Source organism: Artibeus jamaicensis, unplaced genomic scaffold, assembly GCF_021234435.1.
Source record: "Artibeus jamaicensis isolate MK-2021 breed Jamaican fruit bat unplaced genomic scaffold, CSHL_Jam_final scaffold_754, whole genome shotgun sequence".
Lineage (NCBI taxonomy): Eukaryota > Metazoa > Chordata > Mammalia > Chiroptera > Phyllostomidae > Artibeus > Artibeus jamaicensis.
In genome coordinates this window covers 3,649,308-3,676,477 of record NW_026522054.1, presented here as the reverse complement: position 1 = coordinate 3,676,477, position 27,170 = coordinate 3,649,308, and the positions used below count along the sequence as shown (strand labels likewise).

Below are 27,170 nucleotides of genomic sequence, written 5' to 3'. Positions count from 1 at the left end.
CCTCTCCAACATTTGTTGTTTGTTGCTTTGTTTATGACAGCCATCCTGACTGGTGTAAAGTGGTATCTCATTGTGGTTTTAATTTGCATCTCTCTGATAGCTAACGATATTGAGCATCTCTTCATGTGTCTCTGAATGTTCTGTATGTCCTCCTTGGAGAAGTGTTTATTCAAGTCCTTTTCCCATTTTTTAATTGGGTTGGGTGTCTTCTTAGAGTGGAGTCGTGTAAGTTCTTTGTATATTTTGGAGATTAAACCTTTGTCTGAGGTATCATTGGCAAATATGTTTTCCCATACAGTTGGTTGTCTTGCTAATTTAATACTGTTTTCTTTAGCCATGCAGAAGCTTTTTATTTTGATGAGATCCCATTTGTTTATTCTTTCCTTTACATTCCTTACTCTAGGGGACATATCAGTAAAGAAGTTGCTGCGTGAAATATCTGAGATTTTCTTGCCAATGTTCTCCTCTAGGACTTTAATGGTGTCACGACTTACATTTAAGTCTTTTATCCACCTTGAATTTATTTTGGTGTATGGTGTAAGTCTGTGCTCAAGTTTCATTTTTTTGCACGTAGCTGTCCAGTTCTCCCAACACCATTTGTTGAAGAGGCTATCTTTACTCCATTTTATGGTACTGCCCCCTTTGTCGAATATTAATTGACTGTAGAGAGTTGGGTTGATTTCTGGGCTCTCTGTTCTGTTCCACTGGTCTATGTGCCTGTTTTTATGCCAGTACCAGGATGTTTTGATTACAGTGGCCTTGTAATACAGTTTGATATCAGGTATTATGATCCCCCCTACTTTGTTCTTCTTTCTCAAAAGTACAGCTGCTATTCGGGCTCGTTTATGGTTCCATATAAATTTTCGAAGTGTTTGTTCTATGTCTGTGAAATATGCCATTGGTACTTTAATAGGTATTGCATTGAATCTGTATATTGCTTTGGGTAGTATGGACATTTTGATGATGTTAATTCTTCCAATCCACGAACAAGGTATATGTTTCCATTTGTTTGTGTCTTCTTGATTTCGTTCTTCAGGGCTGTGTAGTTTTCTGCATACAGGTTTTTTACCTCCTTAGTTAGGTTTATTCCCAGATATTTTATTTTTCTTTTTGCTATATCAAATGGGATTTTTTTCTTTATTTCTGCTTCTGCTGATTCACTGTTGGTGTACAAAAATGCCTTTGATTTCTGGATATTGACTTTGTAACCAGCTGTTTTGCCAAACTCATTAATTAGTTTGAGCAGTTTTGGGGTAGAGTCTATAGGATTTTCCATGTACACTATCATGTCATCTGCAAACAGTGACAGTTTTGCTTCCTCCTTTCCTATTTGGATGCCTTTTATTTCCTTTTCTTGCCTGATCGCTGTGGCTAAAACTTCCAATACTATATTGAATAGAAGTGGTGAAAGTGGACAACCTTGTCTTGTTCCTGATCTTAGTGGAAAAGCTTTTAGTTTTTTCCCATTGAGTATGATATTGGCTGTAGGTCTCTCATAAATGGCCTTTATTGTATTGAGGAATGCTCCCTCTATTCCCACTTTGCTGAGTGTTTTTATCATAAATGGGTGTTGTACCTTATCGAAAGCTTTTTCCGCATCTATTGATATGATCATGTGATTTTTGTCTTTGCTTTTGTTTATGTGATGTATTACATTTACTGATTTGCGAATATTGAACCATCCTTGCATCCCTGGGATGAATCCCACTTGATCATGGTGTATGATCTTTTTGATATATTGTTGGATGCGATTTGCCAATATTTTGTTGAGGATTTTAGCATCTATGTTCATCAGCGATATTGGCCTGAAGTTTTCTTTCTTTGTTGTGTCTCTATCTGGTTTTGGAATTAAGATGATGCTGGCTTCATAAAAAGAATTTGGGAGTTTTCCATCCTTCTGGATTTTTTGAAATAGTCTGTGGAGAATAGGGGTTAGCTCTTCCTTAAATGCTTTGTAGAATTCTCCTGTGAAACCATTTGGTCCGGGGCTTTTGTGTGATGGAAGTTTTTTGATTACTGCTTCAATTTCTTTTGCTGTTATTGGTGTATTTAGATTTTCTGCTTCTTTTTCACTGACTTTTGGAAGATTGTATTTTTCTAGAAATGTGTCCATTTTCCCTAGGTTTTCAAATTTCTTGGCATACAGTTCTTCATAGTAATTTCTTACAGTCCCTTCTATTTCTGTGGTATCAGTTGTAATCTCTCCTTTTTCATTTCTGATTGTGTTTATTTGTGTCCTCTCTCTTCTTTTCTTGATGAGCCTACTTAAAGGCTTGTCTATTTTGTTTATCTTCTCAAAGAACCAACTCCTGGATTCATTGATCCTTAAAATTGTGCTTTTAGTTTCTATGTCATTTAATTCTGCTCTAATCTTGGTTATTTCCTTCCTTCTGCTTGCTCTGGGCTGTCTTTGTTGTTGTTCCTTGAGTTCTTGCAGGCGTAGGGTTAGGTTGTTTGTTTGAAATGTTTCTATTTTCTTTAGGTAGGCCTGTATTGCTATAAACTTCCCTCTCAGGACTGCCTTCGCTGTGTCCCATAAGTTTTGGGTTGTTGTGAGATCATTTTCATTTGTTTCCAGAAATGTTTTGATTTCTTCCCTAATTTCATTCTTGACCCATTCATTGTTTAATAGCATACCATTCAGTCTCCATGTTTTTGGGTGCTTTGGGTTTTTTTCTTTGGGGTTGGTTTCTAATTTCAGTCCCTTGCGGTCAGGGAAGATGCTTGGTATGATTTCAATTTTCTTGAATTTTTTGAGGCTCGTTTTGTGTCCTATCATGTGGTCTATTTTTGAAAATGTTCCATGTGCATTTGAAAAGAATGTGTATTTAGCTTCTTTGGGATGAAGGACTCTATATATATCAGTTAAGTCCATTTCATCTAGGGTGTTGTTTAATGCCACAATATCTTTGTTGATAATTTGTTTGGAAGATCTGTCCATTTTTGATAGTGGGGTGTTAAAATCCCCTACTATAATTGTTTTGCTGTCAATATCTTTCTTGAAATCCTCTAAGATTTTCTTGATATATTTGGGTGCCCCTATGTTTGGTGCATATATGTTTACAATGTTAATGTCTTCTTGGTGGATTCTTCCCTTGAGTATAATGAAGTGACCTTCTGGGTCTCTCTTTATAGCCTTTTTTTTGAAGTCTATTTTGTCTGATATGAGAATTGCTACCCCAGCTTTTTTTTCTTGCCCGTTTGCTTGGAAAACTTGATTCCAGCCTTTCACTTTTAGTCTGTGATGGTCTTTTGTCCTGAGGTGGGTCTCTTGTAGGCAGCATATGTGTGGGTCATGCTTTCTTATCCATTGAGCTACTCTGTGTCTTTTGATTGGAGAATTTAATCCATTTACATTTAAGGTTATTATTGATAGGTACTTATTCATTGCCATTTTTGTACCTGTGTTCCTCTCTGTCTCCCCCTTATCCTTCCTTCCCTTAAAGCAGTCCTTTTAGTATTTCTTGTAGAGCTGGTTTGGTGGAGGCGTATTCTTTTAGGCTTCTTTTGTCTTGGAAGCTCTTTATTTGGCCATCTATCTTGATTGAGAGCCTTGCTGGGTAAAGTAGCCTTGGTTGTAGGCCTCTGGTTCTCATTACTTGAAATATTTCTTGCCATTCTCTTCTTGCTTGAAGTGTTTCCATGGAGAAGTCAGTAGCTAACCTTATTGGGGCTCCCTTGTATGCTATTTCTTTTTTCTCCCTTGCTGCCTTTAAGATTCTCTCTTTGTCTTGGAATTTTGCCATTTTGATGATGATGTGTCTTGAAGTGGGCCTCCTTGGGTTCCTCTTGGTTGGGACTCTCTGTGATTCCTGGATTTGTGAGACTTTTTCTCTTATCAAATGAGGAAAATTTTCTCTCATTACTTGTTCAAATATGTTTTCTATCCCTTGTTCTTCTTCTTCTCCTCCTTCTGGTATTCCTATTATTCGGATATTATTACGTTTCATTTTGTCTTGCATTTCTCTTAATCCCTCTTCATTCTTTCTGAGCCTCTTTTCATTTTCTTGCTCTTTCTGTGAGATGCTTTCTACCTTGTCCTCCAACTCACTAATCCTATCCTCCGCTTCATCTATCCTACTTTGGAAACTTTCTACTGTGTACTTCAATTCGGAAGTTGTATTCTTCATTTCCTCTTGTCTCTTGCTGATAGTTTCCATTTCCTTTTTGATGTTGCTGTAGTTTGCAGAGAGATCATTATAGTTCCCCTGTAGTTTCTGGTAGTTCACTGTGAGCTCTTTGAACTTCGTAATAACCAGTGCTTTGAATTCACTGTCTGATAGTTGATCAGCCTCTATTTCACCTAACATTCTTTCTGAAGTTTCTGCTTTTTCTTTCATTTGGGGATTGTTTCTTTGTCTTCCCATTGTTTGAGACTCTTCTTGTTAGTCTCTGCTTCTAAAACTGATCTGTTCTAAAACCCTGGTTTTATGGTGTAAACTTCTGTGGTATGATCCTTGTGAAGTTCAGTGGTGCAGACTCCTTGAAGTTTCTTGATGTTCTTCGTCTCCACCTACACTCACGCTGGTCCTCGCGCTGGTCCCTGCGTTGGTCGCCTACCACTGCTGAATGTCCCGGCTCTAGTAGCCGCCTCCTCAAGCACCCAGACCCGTTACTACGGCAGTGGCACAGAGGCTGGGAATGTCCCGGCTCCCATATCTGGCTCTCTCTGCCGCCCAGGGCCATCACAGGGGTTTGGAGTGTCCCGGTTTCCGTACCTGACTCCCCGGCGTCTAGTCCTGTCTCTATGGCAGTGGCACAGAGGCTTAGAATGTCCCAACTCCCGTACCTGATTCCCCAGTGTCCAGTCCCGTCACTATGGCAGCAGCACAGGGGCTGAGAGCGTCCCAGTTCCCGTAGAGGGCTCCTCTACTACCCAGGGCTGTCTCAGGGGTTTGGAGAGTCCCGGCTTCTGTACCTGACTCCCTGGCGTCCAGTCCCGTCGCTATGGCAGCAGGACAGGATCTGAGGACTTCCCGGCTCCCGTAGCTGGCTCCTCTGCTGCGTCACAGGGGTTTGGAGAGTCCCGGCTTCCGTACCTGACTCCCTGGCGTCCAGTCCCGTCGCTATGGCAGCAGGACAGGATCTGAGGACTTCCCGGCTCCCGTAGCTGGCTCCACTGCTGACTCCCCAGCTCCCAGGCCTGTTGCTCTGGCGGCAGCACAGGGGCCGCGAGAGACCCAGCTCCAGTAGCTGACTCTGCCGCCGGCTGGTGTTTCAGCGTCGGTCACAATCTCTGGTCTTTTAATTTCATAAATGCTGGGTAACTGATGGTTTATTGTGCTGTTTCTCTATAGATCTGCCAGGATTTTCACCCATGAGTACAGGAGCTAGTATCAGCTCCATCTTACTCCGTCGCCATCTTCCCAGCATCCCGAAGCTGGTCCATTTTTAACTCGTCCTGGAACTGAGCTAGAGTGAGCCCTGCAGCCCCAGAACGACACCTTAATTGGTCCCAGATGGGAAGGAAGAACTATGGCTCTCAGACCGGCCTTTCCTCCCCGAAGGGTGACGCGGGTCACGTGTGAAATGCTGTCCCATTTCCAAGGTCTAATCTCTGCTGACAGCGGCCCGAGTCTCACACTGAGTTTGCGTGCTGGACAGCCCCTCTCCAGGGAGCTGTGTGGGGGCGGATGACTGACAGCCCAAAGGGGGCCCAGACGGAGGGACAGGCCCCTCTCACATGACATGACACAGCACACGGATGTGAACGGAGGGTGAGGGGGACAAAGAGGCCGCCTCGGCCCTCTGCCTCCAGGGAGGTGGCAGAGGTAAAGTGACATTTGGGGGCTGTTGAGAGGCTGTGGGTGGGTTGAGGGCGATGCAAGCAGAGCCTGTTAGAAGCTGGGCAGGCAGAGTGTTGGGATGAGCAGAGGAAGGAAAAGCAGGAGCCACTCCTCCAGGTCAGTTTTTTTTTTAAATATTTTATTTATTTATCTTTAGAGGGGAAGGGAAGGAGAGAGGGAGAGAAATATCAGTGTATGGTTGCCTCTCATGCATCCCCTGCTGGGAACTGATCTGCAACCCAGGCATGTGCCCTGACTGGGAATCGAACCGCGATTGTCTGGTTCGCAGGCCCGCGCTCAATCCACTGAGCTACACCAGCCAGGGCTCCAGGTCAGTTTTTAAAGAGCTGAGAAACACAGGCTGTAAACTCCTGGGCCCTGGCTCCTCCCCACAGCACCTGTACAGTCCCTGCGGGGGGTGTTTCTAGAATGTTCCACGTTCTGCTGCTGACTGAGCAAGTGCTAAGGCCCGCGTCTGTGTTCCACCACTCGTCGGGAACAGGAGCACCTTTATTACTACTCTGTGCAAATACGAGGGTTAAGAGCCAACGGCGGTAAGGTTGGGCTGCCACTCCTGGTCAGCAGGGACTTTGCAGGTATCGCGAGTACAGAGACATGTCCAGGGCCAGATCACGGCTGGGGCGCTGCTTGCTGTGGCGGGAATGGCTGTGTGCATGCCAAGTCGTCATCGGTCCCAAGCTGCCTCCCTCTGGCTTCTGTCCCCAGGCCTCATTATGTGCGACGTCACGTACGCACAGACTCACAGGAGCGCACGTCACAGCCGTCTCAGGAGTGCCGAGGGGGCGTCTTGCACGAACTCTGTCCTTGGAGTTCGAATCACTGTCACCGCTGCCGACTGCAGATGGCCCTGTGCTAGGCTGTGATGTGCATCAGTCTGCCGTTAGACCAAGGCAAAGAAAAGCCCCCCCCCAAAGCCACGCCCAGGCCTGAAGGCCGAGACGAGGCGTGGCCACTAACGCAGCCCCGCCCACAGGGAGAGCAAGCTGACCATGCTGCTGCGGGAGTCCCTGGGCAACGTGAACTGCCGCACCACCATGATCGCGCACGTCTCCGCCGCGGCCGGCAGCTACGCCGAGACCCTGTCCACCGTGCAGATCGCCTCGCGGGTCCTGCGGATGAAGAAGAAGAAAACGAAGGTGAGGAGCCCGCTGGGGGTGCGTGGATGGGGAGGAGCCTTGGGGGAGCCGAGCCGGGAAAGACCCAACCATAGCTTCCAGTCCCCGAGGGCAGGGCCACGGGCACACGGTGTCCACCTGGGGGCAGGAGGTGCTTTGTGCTGCTGCGGAAGGAAGTCACTTCCAGTCCCTACCGTGGGTGCCTTTCCGTGTCATCCAGCCTAACTGAGAGCACTGGTCCGTCCACTTTACGTGGTTTGAATGCATCGCTGCCTTGAGATGGGACATTTCGTAAGGACAGGAAGTACAGTGTTTCTCACCAGCCTCGGGCTGATGTAGACCAAGACCATGCCCTGTGCCCTTCGACTGGGTGACCCCCAAGCTTAACTCCCTGCGTTTCCAGGAGGTGTTTTCAGGTTGCTAAGCTCTGCCCAGTTCATTCTCTGGTTTCTGGTTGGTGCTAAGAATCTGCTAAAAACCACCGGACTCATCTTCTGAGGCAGAAGCCACGGCAGGACAGGGGTGGCGTGAGAAAGTGTTCGAGGTGGTGGTCACTCTGACCCAGGGCCCGCTGGCCATGGGTGGGGCTTTCTCCCCCTTCTTTTTGGAGCTTTTAAAAAAATCAAACACAAGTTTTTCTACCCAGTGTTCTGTGGTACCCTGTGCCCCAGTGACGTAGCTCAGACAGGGCCTGGGCTGGTCACCTCCTCTCATGAGCAGCCTCTGTTTCCGCATGTGCCCCACGGAGGTCACCCTCTGCACATGTGGCCATGATGCGGAAGGCAGGGTGCACTGGCCTGGCAGGGAGGCCGGGAGGGGTGGGGTGGGAGGCGGGGGCCCAGAGAGCCTGTGTCCAGCCAGCAGGGCGGCTGCTCTTGGGGAGCTGACCGCCCGAGGTGGGAGACAGGCCCAGGAGCTGACTGCTTTGCTCCCGCCCCCAGTACACGTCCAGCTCCTCGGGGGGAGAGAGCTCCTGTGAAGAAGGCCGGATGCGCAGGCCCACCCAGCTGAGGCCCTTCCACGCCAGGGCTGCTGTGGACGCCGACTTCGCCGTCCCTCACCTGTCCAGCGACCCCGACTACTCCTCCAGCAGCGAGCAGTCCTGCGACACGGTCATCTACATCGGGCCCAACGGCGCGGCGCTCTCGGACAAGGAGCTCACTGACAACGAGGGCCCCCCCGACTTTGTCCCCATCGTGCCGGCCCTGCAGAAGAGCAGGGGCGACAGCCGGCCCGCAGAGGCCGGGGATGCCGCGGCCCGCAAGCCGGAGAGGGACTGTTTGAAGTGCAACACCTTCGCCGAGCTGCAGGAGAGGCTGGACTGCATTGATGGCAGCGAGGAGCCCAGTCCGTTTCCGTTTGAGGAGCTGCCTGTGCAGTTCGGGGCAGAGCAGGCAAGCAAGTGCCCCCCAGTGGGCCCAGTGGCTGGGGCCACCCTGCTCTGTGAGTCTGATAAGGAGGACAATGGGTCAGACGGCCAGCTGACCGACAGAGAAGGCGCCGAGCCCCCGGCCTCCAGGGTGCCAAGGAATCCCTCACCAGTCCCGGCTGCTGCCTTCCCAGGCAGTCCTGCCCCGGCCTCGCCCCGGAGCATCCCCGGCGGCAGCAGCAGCAGCCAGCACGGCGCCTCCCAGCTCGTGCAGAGCCCCAGCCTCCAGAGCAGCCGTGAGAGCCTGAACTCCTGCGGGTTCGTGGAGGGCAAGCCCAGACCCATGGGCTCCCCCCGGCTGGGCGTCGCCAGCCTGTCCAAGACCTCCGACTACAAGCCGGCCAGTTCTCCTTCCCAGAGGTGCAAGGTCTACACCCAGAAGGGCGTCCTGCCCTCTCCCGCCCCACTGCCGCCCTTGAACAAGGACCCCGGCACGGTGTCCGGTGAGTCCCTGCCACAGCCTGAGGTGCGGACCCCCCCGGTTGGAATGAGCCCCCAGATTTTGAAGAAGTCCATGTCTGCTGGGAGCGAAGGGTTCCCCGAGGCCCCCGCTGAGTACGAGAGCCAGGCGGCAACACCTCCGGACTCCAAGAAGGAGCTCGTGAGCACCACCACGGTGACGGTGCAGCAGCCGCTGGAGCTGAACGGTGAGGACGAGCTGGTGTTCACGCTGGTGGAGGAGCTGACCATCAGCGGGCTCCTGGACAGCGGCCGCCCCACCAGCATCATCAGCTTCAACAGCGACTGCTCCGTGCAGGCCCTGGCCTCAGGCTCGCGGCCCGTCAGCATCATTGGCAGCATCAGCGAGGACCTGGAGTGCTACCCCGGTGCGACGCCGGTGTCCGAGGTCAGCATCACGCAGTTCCTGCCCCTCCCGAAGCTGAGCCTGGACGAGAAGGGCCAGGAGGCGGGCAGCCGGCGTTCCTCCATCAGCTCCTGGCTGAGCGAGATGAGCACGGGCAGTGACGGCGAGCGGTCGTGCCACAGCTTCGTGGCGCAGGCCTGCTTCGGGCACGGGGAGGCCATGGCGGAGCCTCCGGCCACGGAGCTCATCGGCGGCCTCCAGAGCGCCGCCGTGGTGTGCCGAGAGAGGCCCCGGGCCGGCCCCGACAATTTGCTCATCTTGTCAGAGACGGGGGAGGACTCTTTCAGCAAAGCCACCCCCATCAGAGGCTGCAAGATATCCACCCTGGGCAAGGCCATGGTCACCATCTCCAACACAGCCAACCTGAGCAGCTGCGAAGGGTACGTCCCCATGAAGACCAACATCACAGTCTACCCCTGCATTGCCGTGGGCCCCCGGCACGTCCAGGAGCCTCGGGCGCCCACTGGCACCGACCCCAAAGCAGCCCCGTCCCAGGAGAGAAAGGACACCAGAGCAAAGAGAGAGATGACGTTTGAGGACCCCTGGCTAAAACGAGAGGAGGAGGTACAGAAAGAGGAAGCGTGTCCCAGCGAAGAAGGGACGAGGTACGAGATGGGTGCAGGCCCTGCGAAGCCGGAGGGGGAGCAGGACAGCAAGGGCAGCCCCGGCGACAGGCTGAGCAGCAGCAGCGGTGAGGTGTCTGCCTCCCCGGGTACCGACATCAGGAGGGTGGTGGACGGCTGTGAGACGGCCCTGCCGGGCGGGGCCGCCCACACCCCCAGCAAAAGCCTGAAGTCGAGCAGCCTGCCCCGGGCTTTCCAGAAAGCCAGCCGGCAGGAGGAGCCGGACGGCCTTTTCTACCACTGCATTCCCGAGGCCTGCGGCATCGGCCCCGCTTTGGGCAGCCAGTCCTCCAAGGCAACCCTAGAGAGGAAGGTGGCGTCACCCAAGCACTGTGTCCTGGCTCGGCCCAAAGGCACCCCGCCTCTGCCGCCGGTCCGAAAGTCCAGCTTGGACCAGAAGAACCGGGCCAGCCCTCAGCACAGTGCTGGCGGCAGCAGCACCAGCAGCCCCTTGAACCAGCCTGTGCCCTTCCTGGCCAGCTTCCCGGATGAGCCCAGTGGCAAGGCAAAGGATGCCGCCAGCAGCAGCAGCAAGCTCTTCAGTGCTAAGCTGGAGCAGCTGGCCAGCAGGACCAACTCTCTGGGCCGGACCACCGTCAGCCACTACGAATGCCTCTCGCTGGAGCGGGCTGAGAGCCTGTCCTCCATGAGCTCCCGGCTGCATGTCGGCAAGGACAGCACCATGCCCCGAGCAGGGAGGAGCCTGGGCCGCAGCGCTGGTGCCTCGCCCACCAACTCGTGTGCGCCGCAGTCGGCCGGGGCCTCGCCCAAGGCCAGCCAGTCCAAGATCTCGGCTGTGAGCAAGCTGCTCCTGGCCAGTCCCAAAGCACGCAGCCTGGCCACCTCCACCACCAAGACGCTCAGCTTCTCCACCAAGTCCCTGCCGCAGTCGGTGGGCCAGAGCTCCACTCCGGCCCCAAGTGGGAAGCACATGTCCTGGTCCACGCAGTCGCTGAGTCGGAGCCGGGGCTCCAGCCTGGCCGCCAAGCTGCCGCTGCGTGCCGTGAACGGGCGCATCTCCGAGCTGCTCCAGGGCAGCCCGGCGCCCCGGGCCTTGCAGCCGCGGGCCGGGCCCGACGAGGAGCGCTCCGGGGGCCCCGATGACAAGCCAGCTGCCGCCCCCCTGCTGCCGTCACCCTACAGCAAGGTCACACCGCCACGGAAGCCACACCGCTGCAGCAGTGGCCACGGCAGTGACAACAGCAGCGTGCTGAGCGGGGAGCTGCCCCCGGCCATGGGCAAGACGGCGTTGTTCTACCACAGTGGTGGCAGCAGCGGCTACGAGAGCGTGATGCGTGACAGCGAGGCCACAGGCAGCGCGTCCTCCGCCCAGGACTCCATGAGTGAGAACAGCAGCTCTGTGGGCGGCCGGTGCCGCAGCCTCAAGACCCCAAAGAAACGCCCCAATTCAGGTAGGCACTGGGCTCGGAGCGGACGGAGGGCTGGGACCCCCCACCCACTGCTGCCCTGTTCTTCGGGTGGCCAGGGGGTCGACACCTGGTCTCTCTTTGCCCCACAGCCTGTCACCTGCAGGTGCGGCTGGGGACATGGCATGGAGGTTGTCACTACAAACACAGACCTACTGTTTGGGCATCAAATAGGGCTTCAGATGAGAGGCAGGGCACCCACACTCGGCGGCCGTGGGGATGAAGCTGCCCCTGCCTCCGTGGCCCCTGCCCCCCAGTCCAGGCTGGTCTGTCCGTGGCCAGAGTGACTGTCCTCCTGACCCAGTGGCACAGAGAAGCCAGCAGCGCCTGAAACACAGGGTTGGCCCAAAAGTCCGCCGTTTCTTTCCTTGCGATGGCTCTAGGCACACTTAGTCGTCTTTAACTTTATTTAAACAATTTTGTCAGATTGTATTGTGACAGCTGTGATGTCAGGTGCATTTAAAACAGAACTTGACAAAATTGGTGAATTTCTGTGCAGCCATGTTAATATTGAAGATGAAAGAAAATAAGCAACATTTTTGGCATATAATGCTTTATTAGTTCAAAAAATGGTTTGTGCAGAGTGTGGAGAAGGTGCTGTGACTGATCGAATGTGTCAGAAAGGGTTTGTAAAGTTTCTTGACACTGCTGACATTGTGTCCGAATAACTCTCTGCTGTGGGGCTGTCTCATGCACTGGAAGATGTTTAGCAGCGCCCCTGGCCTCTACCCACCAGCGGCCAACAGCTGACATACTCAAAGTATCCAGACCAATAATGTTATTGGTGAAACTGAAAAATGTGTCTTTTACTTTAAATAACTAAACAGACTTTTTGGCCAACCCTCCCCGACACAGTGCACCAACAAGTCTTGGTCGTCAACATCCTGATCACTGATTGTGTGGCATGTGGCCACGCATGTTTGCATGTGGCAGGGGGTTTTCCCGTACGGTTTAGTGGCTCGAATCTCCCAATCCATTTCGTTCTTTCGGTATCTTCTACTCGCTTTTCAAGACTTGCACTTTTGGGTCTGGCTGTCGTGTGGGAGTCAAGAGGAGGAAAACCTGGAAAGTAACTCCCTGGAGGGTGGACAGCGGGCCCAGCACATGTCCTTGCCCCAGTGTCCCCTCTGTTCACAGACCCTTTCCAGGCTATCAAAGGAAGGTGGTGTAAAATGAATCACTGGGCTGGGGGCCAGAGGTGGGATTTAATATCAAAGGCTGAGGACGCTGGGCCTTGGTGAGCGGCTGCCCCAACCCAGAGGTGGCAGCAGAGATGTGTCCCTCTCAGGTCAGGTGACCTTGTCTCCCTTGTCATTATCGAGAGAGATGCTGGCTGTCGGACGTGATCAGCATCTTTAAGAGAAGCCTTGAAACTCCTCAAAGGACATTCCTGGCTAGACAGGTGGGTTTCACGTCACAGGAGACGTCGGTGCTGCCGAGGAGAGGCAGGCGGCCACCCTTTACCAGGGAGTGCCTTTGAACTTGGAGAATTTTAATGTTTTGGTTACTTAGTGAAAGTGAACTAGAGATGTAAGTCGAGGAAGAGAACTGGGAGCTCTCTGAGTGCGTTGTAGAGCTTGTAGCGGCAGAAACAAGCGAACATTTCCCGGAGCGTCTTGGTGGCGTGGAATCGGGCTGGTTCCATTGGCCATACGGTGGAGCAGTGGGAGGGCTGAGCAGGGGACGTGGGCTTCTGCACCGTGTGACTTTAAGGGCACATCTCTCCTCTCGGGGCTTCGACTGACTCACATAGGAGTTGGCAGAGAACTGCCGTGGTCTCTCTGACGCCCGCGTCTCATGCGGTGATTCAAATGATATAAAGAATGTTCGCGGTAGTGCGACTTCCTTTCCCCAGGACCATCCATAGATTTATTTTCAGTCACTAAACAGTGACCAGGTCTGCATTTTTACAGCTTCGTGACGGGGACGTTTCAGGCGTGGTGGTGGTGCAGGGCAGGCAGCCGAGGAGACAGGCGCGGTGAGGAGTGGCAAACCGTGAGGAGCAGAGACCCGCGGACCAGGGTGCACTGCCGAGTGGCAGCGTGAGGTGGCAGTGGAGGGGGTTGAGAGGAAGGGAGGGTCCGAGAAAGCTGCAGAGAAACACGGTTGGGCCCCAGGGACGCGCAGGCACCGCAGGCCGAGGCAGGTGCCCAGGTTTGGGCGCCCAGAGCGTGGCCTGTGGGCCACAGAGTGGGACTGAAGTGTCGGGGGATGTTCTCACTGGATGAGGCAGCAGAGATAGCAGGAGCCAGTATTAGGCCACAGCTTGAACGCAGAGCAGCCATAAGAATCACCGTGCCGTCCAGTGCTGCTTAACGGCGGGGAGACTGTCTGAGAAACACGTGGGCAGGTGATCCTGCCGTCGTGCGCACGTCAGAGAGCACACACACCTGGGCCGCGGGGTCCAGCCTGGCGCCCCGAGGCTTGGTCAGGAAAACCACGCAGACTGACTCTCTCCCCGTCTCATCTCTGACGTCCATGGTGCCTTTCACGCTTGTGCTCTGTGCGTCCGGGTCGCCCTCTTCCTGGTGCCCACACCTGAGTCTGGGTGAAGGCAGTGGGGGGGCAGGGGCGGCTGCCGAGGTGGGCTCTCGGGGGCCGGCTGGGCGAGCACATTCCCCGCCAGGAGGGCCGACAGGCCTCGGCACTCGGGTGTTTCCTGACTTCGAAGAAGAGGCAGCACCTTCCGACTCAGGCTGGCACTCTGTCAGACGTGGCAGGCTCGACGTAAGAACCAGTGCTGGAGAGGACAGACAGACGGGCTGTGACTGGGCGGCGGCCCCTCTGAACCCGCACAGCTGGCAGCCGAGGCAGGAATGGCGGGTGGAGGGGCTCGGCTTCCGGTGGAGGTGGGGGAAGGCTGGTTGGAAGTTTCTCGTTGACTTTCTCAGGTCCAGTGAGGGCATTTCATGCAGCAAAGCCATGCTGGCAGTTGTCAGTATCAATGTCTTTTTACACCCGTGACCTCTGTCCATCTGGAAGGAGTGCTGGAGGAGGAGCGGGCTGTGTCCCCGAGGCCCCAGGCCACTCTCGCCCGGCTGAGCAGCTGCCCCCACAGCAACTGGAGGGCAGTGGTCACTGGCAGAGACTGGGATCTGCAGAAAGCAGGAGCTTCTGCTTCAGAGCTGGAGATGGCAGTGTGTGCGGGGAGCCCAAGAAATCACATCCGTGTGGGACCCAGACCAGGGCCCTGTGGTCAGTCCTCTCCCAGGGACGGCGTGGCTTGTGGGCAGTGCTGCTCCCTGTGGCCACTCGGGCACCGTGAGGGCGCCCTCTCCCCCTCTGAAGCGCCTCTGCAGCATCCAAGGGCACTTCCTGTCACCTGAGCACTGCCCCGGCCTCAGCAAGGCTCGCAGTCACCTCTACAGGAGAGAAGGGACGTAGGGCCTCAGCAGTTGGCACCGGATCTGGGTAACGTCAGTTCATTCACGGAATCGACGTGCAACCATGTCCAAAACTCTGAGAGAATCCGAGACACCCGTTCACTCGTGCAGTTTACACTCAGTATTGTTGTGTATTAGTTTTGGGGGTATAGCACCGTGCTTAGACATTGGTGCAACTTACGACGCGGCCCCACGGTATCTCTGGTGGCACCACACGTGGCTATTACGGTAAAACTGACTGCATTCCCTGCGCTGCACTCACGTCCCCGTGGCTGCGTGGCAGCTGCCAGTTTGTGCTTTGTTCCTCCCCGTTTCACTCAGTCCCACGACGTCATTACTGTTACAAGCAAGGGAAGTCACGGGTCCATGCCAAGGGTGTGTTCTGGTGTGTGGCTGCATGCACGCACGCGTGGTCTCACAGGGGAAGGCGGCAGGTGGCTCCGAGGTGCAGCGGGGCCTGGCTCAGCGTCTGTGGGTGCAGTCCCCGCACCAGCTTCAGGGCGTGAGTGTGGAGGTGCTCCCTAGGGGGCTGGGGCGTCTCAGATTCAGCCCTGCTGCAGATGCCGGGGCGCCTGTTGGGGTCCCACGGCTTGCATCAGAAGGAAATCTGTTTAAAAGGTGAAAATGAAAAAGACGCACTTTGGGCTCCATCCCCTCTAGGTTCTCAGAGACGGAGGCTCGTGCCCGCGCTGTCCCTCGACACCCCCTCCCCTGTGAGGAAGCCCGCCAGCAGCGCCGGCGTCCGCTGGGTGGACGGCCCCTTGCGCAGCAGCCAGCGGGGCCTCGGGGAACCTTTTGAGATTAAAGTCTATGAAATCGACGACGTGGAGCGGCTGCAGCGGCGACGAGGGGGCAGCAGCAAGGTGAGCCGCCTCCCCTCCACAGGGCGCGGTCCCCCAGCACACCCCCGGGGCAGGGACTGGGCTCCGAGGGGGTGCTCGGGCCCAGGGTGACCCCCAGCAGGCTTCTGAGGTGGGTGGGAGGCCCTGGCCCAGCACAGGACTGTTGCCCAGGGTTTGGAGAAGGCCATGTTCCCCTGTGTACACACCTTCAAGGCTCCAAGGTTAGGGAAGCTGGCAGTGGCAGGGGCTTTCTGGCTCCTTCTGTATTTCAGACGTGCCTGCGACAGTCCTGTGCTTGGCTGGCTTGTCTGAGCTGCCTCTGTGGCCGCCCAGGTGCCTCCCAGTGACCAGCTCACGTTCCAAGGGCTCTCTGCTTAAGCAGTGCTTTCTAGCAGAGGGCGGGCGGGCTGGGTCTGAGCTGAAGGCTCTTTTCTCCTTCTCTCCACCAACCCGCCAGGAGGTCATGTGCTTCAATGCGAAACTGAAGATCCTGGAGCACCGGCAGCAGAGGATCGCCGAGGTCCGCGCCAAGTACGAGTGGCTGATGAAGGAGCTGGAGACCACCAAGCAGTACCTGATGCTGGACCCGGACAAGTGGCTCAGCGAATGTAAGGCCCGTGGCTCGGTCCCGTGGTGACACACGCAGGCTGTCTCTGCGCCGGCGTCCAAGGGCCTCTGATGCCCGTCGGGGGAGGCAGTTGTGCCGAGTGCACAGCCCCTGCTCTGGGGGGGCGAGCGGGGTGGTGGTACTTGTGCAAGGTTACTGCTCACCTTGCAGCAATCTTTGGGTGTCTCAGGCCAAAGCCCCTGTGAGTGAGATTCGCCCGACCCTGACCCACCGGCATGCGGTGGGGGGTCACCCAGACACGAAGGCTGAATTGCAAACCTGCTCCCGGTCCACAGAATCATACCTCGTATCTAGGCCTGAAGCAGACAGGAGTCTGTGGAGCTCTTACCAGGGTAGAAAGCACGGTTTTAGAAGAGCCTCGCGGAAAATCCAGAAAGCAAGAAAAACATTTCTGAGCGAAAAAGAGTAACATTCACAGTGTTGTTTCCATTTACCAGGAAGCCCAGAATGACAATAACCATCTGATCACAAATCTGTCCTCGAAAGACGGATTCAACTATCTCTCATGTATTCCTCCCGAACTGTCCGTTTACCACAAAACGATGCTCTAATTTGGTCCCAGCTACCACGCCGAGAGGGGACCTGGTGCAGGAGGACAGTGTGAGGAGCCTTAGGTTCAGGGAGGACAGGCGAAATGACAGTGGGTGAAGAAGAAAGTGACAGACGTTCTGGCCTCCCCACTGGGCCCTGCCACTGTGAGTCTGTCTCCCGGTGGCTTCTCTTCCATATGGATGAGGTACTGGCACCCAGAGGGCAGCCTTGTGACCAGTCTGTGGAGCAGCCAGTCCTGCAGACCCAGGCTGGATGCTGGCTTCCCCACAAATGCACTGTGGGTAAGACAGATGCGTGACCTCTCTCAGCCTCGGTTTCCCAAACCACAAATGGGAGACGTGAATGGCCCCTGTTGGGCTAGGCTGTGAGGGGTCTGTCAGCCACTGCTGGTCAGACGCTGCTACACTGCCTGGCCCATGGAGAGAGCCCAGCATCTGGTACTAATTACTACTATTATCATGATCTCAGACTGCGACTCAACAGGAGACCTTAGGTGCCTCCTCGCACGAGGCCCCGGGTCAGCCCTGTGTTAGAAACCTGAGCAAAGATGTGGGCTCCTGGGCAGGGTGTGTCCCCCTGAGACAGGGAGGCAGCGGGGGATGTGAACCAGGGTCTGAGCGTGGCGCACGCAGGGAACCCCAGGCCCTCGTAGGTCCCGGGGGCGACCACCAGGGCCGCGCCCCTTCAGTTTCCCTGTTCCCGTGAAAACTGCGGTCTGGGAGCCGTGTGCCCAAGGCGGCCTGAAAGCCATCTTCGGTACAAACCAGAACTTCTGTCCAGGATGGGAGCGAACTTACCTGTCAGCACGTAGCGCAGCTGCTTCCGGGGACACTGGCTGCCTTCCTGCGGTAGCTCATGGCAGGAATCGGCGAGCTCTCTGGCGTGGAGGACAGGAGCGAGCAGAGGCCCCGTGAGGGGAGAGACACAGCGAGGGTCTTTACAATGAGCTGAAAACAGGAGTGGCCAAAAATACACCCGTGAGGTTGCATGCTGACTGTTCCCTGGTGGGGGTCACAAGCAAAGGTCTGGCGGGGAAATGTATGTTCTGGCATTTGTTATTTTTAAATTCTGACGCCCCTTTCGAGGTGGTCCAGTTGTGTGCCCGACTGGTTGGTCTGTAAGTATTAGGAGGGCACCCAGGGGACCGTGCTCTCAGCCCCAGCACTTGTCCTCACTGACGGCCTCACCCTTGGCAGGTCCTCTCTCCCCACTCCACCTGTCAGCTCACCTGCACAGGGCCAGCCCGGAGGACCATCCTTGTTGTCTCTGCAGCACGTGACAGGGCTCAGGCCACCGTCGTGACCGCAGCCACTGCACTGCGGCGGGGTGGGCGGCCGTGACGCACTGTCCACCTAGGGAAACAGAGGCAGCAGAGGTTAGAGGCTGCCCACCTGGGGGTCGAGTGCAGGTCTCCTCGGATCTCCACGCTGTCCACACCGTGCCGGGGCCCTGAGTGGCCCTGGGCCCTCTGCCCAGTGACCGCTGGACAAAGGAGGGGATCTGGCACCACGGGGCCTGAGCATTTGGAACAGCAGCTGCGCCCTGAACCTCTGCTTGTCTGCTGAGTGCAACAAATCTTAATTATTAATATAGCAATCAGCCACTATTAATTAACTGTAATTGGAATTACTAGTTAGTAATATCATCATCACCGTAGTTTCCCAGTGACCAGTGAGCGTGGAAACTGAACTGGAAAGTGCCAGCAGACAGAGTCTGTCTCCCCACCCACGTGGCGGGGCAGCTGCCTGGCCAGCGAGGGCCCGAGAGGGGCACATACTTCACCTGTGGAAGCAGAGGTGTAATGGCACTCAGGTGAGGCCCCGAAAGGAGGAGACCCTCCCCACCTCAGCTGGAAGATGCATTGATTTTGTAGCTCATTAACTGTGCTGAGGGAGGCTCGTGTCTGTGATAGAGATTGGGGGGGAGCTTCAGTGTCACCTCACACCCCAGTAGAGTCTCAGTGAGATGTTACAGATCTAAAACTCTACTTGGAACGAAGGGCCCCCAGCATCGTCACAAATACTAAACGGAGTTCCGTCCTGAACCTGAGAGACAGCGAGGCGGCGTGCCAGGCAGGAGGGGCCACGCGGCGGTTCCAGACCTTCCAGCGGAGGGGCAGGTGCAGGCCACCTGTCCCATCGGCCTCTCTGTCTTTGCAGTTGACCTGGAGCAAGTTTGGGAGCTGGATTCCCTGGAGTACCTGGAAGCGCTCGAGTGCGTGACGGAGCGCCTGGAAAGCCGCGTCAACTTCTGCAAGGCCCACCTGATGATGATCACCTGCTTTGACATCACTTCCAGGCGCCGGTGAGGGCCGCCGGCCAGCCCGCAGGCTCCCGGGACACCACAGCCAGGCGCGCGCCCCGGGCCCGGCGGCGCTCAGAGACCACAGCATGAGGATGAAGGTCAGTGGCAAGTCTGCAGTGACGTCGAGCGGTTTTGTTTTCTGTAGGAAAAGCGCATACACTGAATGTGCATGGGAGGAGAAAACGATGGGAAGCCCAAGGGATGTGGAAGCCCCGTGAGACTGAAAAAGCACTTTGAGGAACTTTCTAGAACTCGTGTGTACATAAGAACTGCTGGCAAAAGAGACCTCTCCCTTTCCCTGCTTTTGTGAGGAAGGGCGAGGGTGGACATGGGGTTGCTGTCGAAAGCTCCAACAAGACACCAACGGAATACTACCCAGAAAGACTGATCAAGTGCCTTGCAAAATCTTTATTATTATCCAAACATTTATGTTCATACTTTCTTGTGTACAGATGGTGCTAGTCAAAATGCAAAAAAAAAAAACAAAAAAAAACCCAACAAAGCAACAGAAATGAAAAGCGAATGCCTTTTCGACATGTACTTACGGCCCCTTTTCTCTTGGTGTTTTATCCCGTTTCGGACTTGCTGTTTCTAAGTAGGTTGTGTTTGTAGCGCTCTTTCCTAACCAGTGTTGCATATGAATAAATGTTAACTGTCTCTCACGGTTCCTCTGGTGAGGCCGCTCAGGCAGGACATGGAGGTGTCACAGGCACAAGCCAGTGTTTTTCCAAAGAAAGCTGGATCGGCCGGTGGCGTGGATGTCCCCTCTTGGGCGGCACTGTGGGCGGGCAGTGTCAGAAGGGCAATCCCGGTGCAGGCGCCCGAGAGCTAGCAAGGACGTGGGAGGAAAGGCTGCGTCGGTACGTCGGTACGGGAGGGGAAGGAGCCCGTGTGAGCGAGCCCTGTGGGTGGGACACTTGTCCCGTGTGCAGGCCCCCTCCAAGTCCTCGAGCACGTTCCGCTCCCTTTAATGCATTAATCCGGAAGTTCCATGGCCTTGCACACACTTCCATACTCATTCTCGTTCCAAAGAAGCTGCATCGAAAGCTCGGCGAAGTTACCAGAGCCGCAGTCTTCCCACTGTGGTCTTGGGAGCTTATTCGAGCTGGGATCCTGTTCAGCTCAGAGACGTGCCGGGCTCGGCTGTGCTCACAGAGGCCAGCGAGTTGCTTTGCATCCCCACTTTCCGCTGTCCAGAGCGCTGCTCAAATGTCAGATGGTTCCTGCTGTCCCAGGTCCCAAAGCCTCCATTCACAGCAAAGGGCCAGGCTTTTCCCCAGCCCTGGCACCCAGGCAGAGAGGCTTCCGGCCACAACCTAAAGATCCCAGCACTTCTTACCCAGCAGGTGGGCATGCAGGTCTTGGCTTCCAGAAACTTGAACCTCATTCCCAGGTTAAGACGTCCACGCTCACCTGAGTGATGGACCCCCACGGGGTGGAGGAGGGCTGTCTGAGACCAGCTGTGGAGCAGCAGCGGTGCCTTCCGGGCAGGGCCCTGCACCCCACCTGCGGAGGGGGCTGCGCGGGCTGTTATGCAGGCCTCCGCCCTCAGACGTGGCCCATCTCGTGAGCCCACTTCCACGCTTCACTAGCGAACCCCCCAGGGAAGAAACACCTTTGCACCTGCCAGTTCGCCTCTGGGTACTGGGGGCCCTGCGCCGCTTGGCTGCACTCGGTCTCAGGGGAGCTGAGACCTTGGGTTTCGCAGTACCCGGTCCTCCCCTGGTCAGAATGGTGCCAGGGCTGCTCTAGAACAGCCCGCCCGCCCCTCTGGGGTCATGGGCGTGTCTGCCTCCTGCAGGAGCGGGGCCCCGTCTCCTTCCCCACTGCCGGGTCCTGCAGGGCCCAGGTGCCGTAAGGCCTCTGGTCTCTCAGCACTTCCGTGAACGGGCCTGTTCGACAGCAGCATCATGAAAGCGTCGGGACCCCAGGGGAGCCCGATCTTTTGAGTTTGAGTTTTCCACTCGGTAGCCCTCCTGGTTGCTGGTTTGAAATACAGGGCCTGGCGCAAATAACGCCCCTTCTAAATTACAGTCCTAAGCCTGTAATTCGGTAACATAGTGTCACACTCTAGCACACTGTGTGACATTTTAGGTGAGATGTTCAAATTAAAACTATAAATTATTACGCCCACATCATTTACCTGAACAGCCACACTCAAGCAGGCGTTACTTCTGCCGGACCCCGTATGTTGCTTCATGATAAGCCTTTGATTTGGGGGCTGTCAAAGGTGAGTATTCTGGTCTTGTTGGAAGCACACTGCTTTGATAGCTGTCGGTGCCTTTGGCTCATGTCCCTAGCACATCTCCTCAGCCCAGAGGTCACCGCACTGGGCAGAAGTGCTTGGAGGGCCGGCCACAGGGCCTTGGACGCTAAGAGAACAGCTACAGAGACTGGAAACCCTGTCAGTAGTACCTTTCCCAGGGAGGGTGGGGGCTCAGCTCACCTCCCCTCCAAACCAGACATTGTCCCTCTCAAGCACCTTCAAGAGACAGCAAAAGGGATGAATGAACCAGGCGCTTACCTAGCTGAGGCGGCCTGGCCTCCGACGAACGCCACACCGTGCACCTGTCTGCCAAGGCGCAGGAGGACGATGCTTGAAGGCTGTCCCCTCTGGTGTTTTATCCTCCTCTTTCAAACCTGCGTGAGCTGCAAACACCTTCACACACTGAGCACTGAGTAGCCGCGTGAGGAATCACAGCTCTGAGCAGCACCGATGTTCGTTCCTGGTCTTACCTGAGTTGACGGTCCAGGAGGCGGTCCTCGGTCCCAGAGGGAGGCAGGCTGGCCGGTCATTCCGAAGCTGTCTCAGTGCCCGGGGGGGGGGTCACTCCGTCCCCTCGGTGGCCGGTGTGAGGTAGGCCCCGATCTCCTTTTGGTTTCAGTGACAGAGAACCCAGGAAGGCAAAGGGGTGTCGAAGAGCCTGCCTTCACTTCATTGTCTGCAAATGAAAGGACCAGAAAAACATTAATTTGAAATGAACATTCAGACGTAGAAGCCTCGATTCTTTGCCTGAAATCTGCCCCCACCCCCAATAGTTTAGTGTGAGGGGGATGCGTCAGCAGCAGGTTCTGGAGGCCGAGACTCAGGTTCAGAACCGGGAGTTGCGGTCCTGTTCCCAGGAGCGAGTCCGTATTGTGCATTGCACCAGGTGTTTCAGGCTGTGATGAGCGGCCAGGGGCTCCACCCTGGGCTTTCGTCGCCACCCGAGAGCTGCACCCTTTCATCTCCTTGTCCCCAAATTCTCCTCTAGGTCCCCAGAAACCTGCCTCAAACTTTCATCTCTGCCAGATTTGAAATCGGAGCCCTGTCTGTCATTCTCTAAGAGCTACTCTGAAGGTGGGGAACTTGGGACATAAACGTAGGGGTCAGCCCAACACGGAGGCAGGCAGGGACCAAACGAGGGACCCTAAGCTGGGGAGGGGACAGAGCCTGGGATTCAGGGCCATGCAGCTCAGCGTGGGGGCCACGGCAGGCAGGGATCTGGCCCAGTTTGTCATCAAGCAGCCTTGGGCTTACAGAATTTGTTCTGGGCCAGCTTCCCTGCGCCCCAACCCCACCCAGGACTCGGGCCCAAGCATCCGACCCAGATGCACACACAGCCCGCGCTGGTTCCCTGGTTTCCCTTCGTGCCGAGCAAGCAGCCCTCCTCTGGGCTTCGGTTCTCACGCTGATCGTGAATTCTCACTGCTGTTGGTGTCTGAAAGCCGCTGCCTGGCCTGGGCTCCTGGGGTTAGAAGGCTGGCCAGAGGCCCAGAATTAACCTGGCTTAACACACAGTCACCTGTGTCATCAGCGGCCACTGACCCGTCACTTCCAAAATAACGATGTAGTGAGCGTTAAGTTCCTCATGCTAAAAAGGATCTTAGACTGTAAGAGAAATTAGTAAAAGGTGCGTTTGTCTCAAAACCAGAAGAAGACATGCACTTATCTGTGGCTCTTTCCTGCTGGAATACTGGCCCACGCTCAGAGCACCCACTGAGATTCCCTGACTTTGAAAGGCAGCGGTTTTACCCCCTGAACCCACACCGGTGAGAAACACATAGAAAGTCCTGTTCACGCCTGGCCGACGCTGCATAAACCATTCCCACTGTCCCTGGGGTGAGGCCAAGACAGAGGGACACTCTTCACTGCTGTTACCCGTGAGCCCTGCCTGCCCCGAGGGAAGCCAGCGCAACTCCTCAGGTCCATGTGACACTGAACAGGACAGTCGGTGTCCCAGACACTGTCCGTCAGGAGACTAAAATGTGGGGGTGGGGGGGGAAGGACATGAGGTAGAAACACAGTGTTTCCTTGGACAGTGCTGCTCTCTCTCCTCCTCCCGCAAATCCGTCAACATCCAGAGAAACTCGTAAATGCTGTCACTTAGCGTTTTCCTGAAAAAGGGCTTTTCCAATTACGAACCGCTTATCACTTCCAGATAAAAGTGTAATTCCAATCCAGGAGAAGCTCTTATAATTCAAACAGACCTTGTCAAAGTCATTTGAAAACCCTTACCTAGAACAAACATGTTCTGTTCTTGGTGGCTCATCTTGGTCGATGATGGGCGTGGTGGTGCCCGGGGGGTGTGGAGCCTTCGCTGCGTCTAACGGACCTTCTCTAAATAGAGCCGCGTGGTGGCCGTGTGCAGGGGGTGACGCTCAGAACCGGGGAGACTCACTGGTGCGTCCTGCATCCTGCTAACCAATATCCCTCAGGGTCACGTTCAATTGATGAAGACACCCCAATGGAGCTGTGCACTCGGCTATCACAGCACAGCTTGTGCTTCACGCTTGACCTGCTCCCTTACGGTGGGAGCTGCCGTCCGCAGCGACGCGTTGATGTGTGAGTTTGGTGGTCTGTGGCTGTGTTTCCCCTCACTCGTGCAAGACCTGGGCCAGATAAATCCATCAGGAGAATGGGGGTTAGGGTCCAGCCCTCAGAGTCCTGGGCCCAGGTCAAAGTCTAAGCCATTTCTGTAGTAAGTAGCTAGAGGGAAAAGGCCCCTTCATTTTGAACTTGGTGATTATGGGCTTGAAAGTCGGCCCGGGAGGGAAGAGGACCCACTGCCTGCCTGCTGGTACAATGGTAAAGTCTGAGAAAAAAGCAGACAATGTTAGGTTCCTACATTTTCCTAAAAGTCCCCCGCCCGCATCAGGTGGGGATGTGCCCACCCCGCTGATGGTCCGAAGGGGGTTTGGAAAAGCAACTGGAGTTTCTTCCTGTGCATATATACAGTACTTTTTTTTTTTTCTGGAGAAACCAAAGCACTTTAGTGAGTCTTACAGCCTGTAATACTTAAGGCATCTTGTCCCGGAACTGGGTGTCTGGAGGTGGGGAGTGGCTGGGGTCCCAGTCTCCTCTGACGGGCACCTAAATGTTGGGGGGGAGCCTTGAGCTGGGGGTGAGGACGAGAGGTGAGAGGCCTGTTCTCCTCACCTGCTATGCAACCCTGGACTTCGCTTCGCCGAGCCTTGGGCTCCCCAGTGGACGGCTGGGTGGGGGTCACAACAGCCGCTCCCCGGGAGAGAGTGGAGAGAGACCGGTGTAACTGGTGAGAAGTACTTCGAAGAAATCACAGCTCCGCTAGGGGCTGAGGGTAATCGTGCATCGGTGAAGAAACTGAAGTCAACCGCTTGGCCCAAGTCCACGGCAAGTTTTCCAGCAGCACCGGGACCCGAGTCCAGCAGCCTGGACCCTTCCCACGAGGTGCTGCCGTGCTGGGTGTGTGCACTGGTGAGCACACCCCACACTATGTGCCGACGCGTGTGTGCGTGGGGCGGACGGGGATGCATGTGTACAGCAGGTATGTGGCATGGCCAGGCGCGCAGGACAGGAAGCCCGAGTTCTCACTCCGGTGTCCACGGTGGTCCTACGGCTCTGGGTGGTCGCCCCACCTCCCAGAACCTTCTAACCTGTAGATGAAGGCGTTGCGCTCAGTGGTCTCTGGCTCCTTCGGCTCCAGTGATGCGTGCGTGTGCATGTGTGTGTGTGTGTAAATACACTTTTCTGTGGAAATGGGCCCATCTGGACGCTGGGGGCCGGGCCTGCCCAAGTGTGTTTACTGTGCTGGGAACGGAAAATGCACAAGCAAGTCTGTGAAGTCCTGTTTCAAACTCCAGTCCTAGTGTTCGGTGTCGTCGTTTGAAATTCACTGTGTACCTGGGTGACAGAACACGCTCTTAGCTTTGAAGTGTTTGCTGTTAAGATGTTTCCACCAAGTCCATCTGTCGAAGTCAGAAGTCCAGCGACCTGCACGCGGGCAGGTCTCAGCGGCCTGTTCGCTGGCTGTGGCGTCCGGGCCTCCACGTGGCCTGACTCCGCACGAGTCGGCTGGCAGCCTGGTCGTGCTGTGTGTGATTCCTGCGGGCAGTCTGGGGACAGAAGTGGCAGCTGCCCAAACTGGCGACGTGACTCCATTAAGCTGTGTGCCATTTCCGGTGTGAAGGTGTTGTTTGCTGGTATATGAGGTGTACACTGTTGTCAAAAAAAGAATCTGGTGTTAAAAAGGAATCAAATTATGGTGGCATTAAATGTTCACTTTTATCCTGCTAAGACTCATGAATTCCTCTTTATCCAATGCATCCTGCTGTGTGGGGCCAGAGCGGGGGCACGGTTCACGGCCTGGGGACGGGTTTCTCTCCAGCAGTGCCCCAGCCAGGGTCTTCCTCCCAGGCCCTAGGGACTTTCTAGAAGAGGCCTGTCGGGCTGCACTGTGGGGCTGGCCTCCGACAAGGTCAGAGGCTCGTCTGGGGTGGGTGGCAGTGGGGCTGGGTCACAGCCCTGGCACCGCTCTGCGTCCCCGAGTCAGGCACTGGACTGGTGGTCACACATGACAAGTGGCAAGAAGCTTGGTGTTGACGTGATATTTTTGCTGGCCTGGTGACACCCCGAGTCCACTGTCTTTGGGGCCCTCACAGAACTGAAGCAGATCTCTGGGTTCTGGACGCACGGCCCCTGTCACCACGGTGCTTCTCTCACTTGTAACTGGGTACCCCCAGGTAAGCAAGCGAAGCAGATCAGAAACTGGCAAAAGGCCTCCTGGGGCGGCCCTCAGCCTCCCTCAAGGGCAGTCTGTTCCACCAACCACAGACGACTTTCCAAAATGCGGTACCACATCCATCCAATCAACTGAGCGCTCCGTGGTCCTGAGACAGAGGCCAGGGGCTGCTCAAAGCAAAGAGACACCACTCCTGGCCTGGACAGGCCCCCGGGCACCCCACGTTCCTTCCCCCGAAATCCCAGCCACACCCTTGTGGGCTCCCATGGAGCCAGTCCAGCAGAAACCATGGGTTCTTTATTTATCCCACCCAAGGACATCGTTTTCACTGCTCTAGCGAGAGAGGAAGGAAGAGGGAGAAACACCAGTGTGAAAGGGAAGCACCGGCTGGTTGCCTCCCATCCGTGCCTGGACCAGGGACCGTACACACCCAGACCCGGGTTGCACATGCCCACGCCTTGACCGGGAATCGAACCCACAACCCTGTGGTCACAGGATGATGCTCCAACCAGCTGAGCCACAATGACCAGGGCCAGATGCCCTACATTCTTAAGAAGCCATAAGGGTTTTCTAGAAATAATGCCTTTAAAGAACAGCAAGTGGAGGTCCCGCTTAACCCTGGGGTCTCCCCCAGAGCGAGGAAGAACATGTGGGCAGCCTCTAGGACAGGCTCCAACCCCCTCCCTCTTCCCTGAGGGAAAACCTGGCCAACATCTGACCTGAGGTGTATTGGTCTCTAAAACCATAAAACGCTCAAAACTGCTATTCGCATATTTATGCTTTTCATCCTTTCAATCCTGTCGTCTCGTCCTCGGGGGGACACTGACACTGTCCACCCTGCACACTCTTCCAGGTGCCCCCGGGGACTGGAAGGATGAGAAAAACAAAGCCAGGTGATACCATTTCCCAGCACGACAGACTGGCGGGCCTGCCCCTGCAGGAAGCAGAGTCCCCTTTCGGGCCTGAGGGCCTGCCATTTGCACTCACTCTGCGGGCTGAAGTCTCTAATTCTAGAAAACGCTTACAAACATACAGGGGACTCGGAGCATCAATACTCCCAGCACCCACGGGTGCTGTGATGTCTCTTGCGCCTCTACATAACCAGCATCAAGAACAGAGCCTGGATCACAGAGGGGACTCAAACAGTGTCAGCTGAAGGAACGAACAATGAGATAAACCTGGGAAAGAGGAGGGAACAGAAAAAACCAGGGCAGG

The 27,170-nt window shown here is 55.3% G+C and overlaps 1 protein-coding gene and 1 long non-coding RNA gene across 2 annotated transcripts in view; one reads left to right on the top strand and one right to left on the bottom strand.

The window, feature by feature from the left end:
- Nucleotides 1–21,525, top strand: part of KIF26B (kinesin family member 26B) — a 385,937-nt gene extending 364,412 nt beyond the window's left edge. Inside the window, exons 11-15 of the mRNA XM_037150905.2 lie at nucleotides 6,781–6,943; nucleotides 7,864–11,251; nucleotides 15,310–15,512; nucleotides 15,949–16,099; nucleotides 18,831–21,525. Of these exons, the coding sequence (XP_037006800.2) occupies nucleotides 6,781–6,943; nucleotides 7,864–11,251; nucleotides 15,310–15,512; nucleotides 15,949–16,099; nucleotides 18,831–18,979 (4,054 nt within the window). The 3' untranslated portion in view covers nucleotides 18,980–21,525. The remainder of the gene's footprint in view (nucleotides 1–6,780; nucleotides 6,944–7,863; nucleotides 11,252–15,309; nucleotides 15,513–15,948; nucleotides 16,100–18,830) is intronic.
- On the bottom strand, nucleotides 19,037–26,694 carry LOC119053411 (uncharacterized). The gene is made up of 5 exons (XR_005083289.2): nucleotides 24,395–26,694; nucleotides 23,474–23,847; nucleotides 21,712–21,917; nucleotides 21,500–21,624; nucleotides 19,037–19,114 (listed from the first exon to the last, which is right to left on the bottom strand). It is a non-coding gene; the product is annotated as an uncharacterized LOC119053411 (long non-coding RNA).
- Between the last annotated feature and the right edge of the window lie 476 nt (nucleotides 26,695–27,170).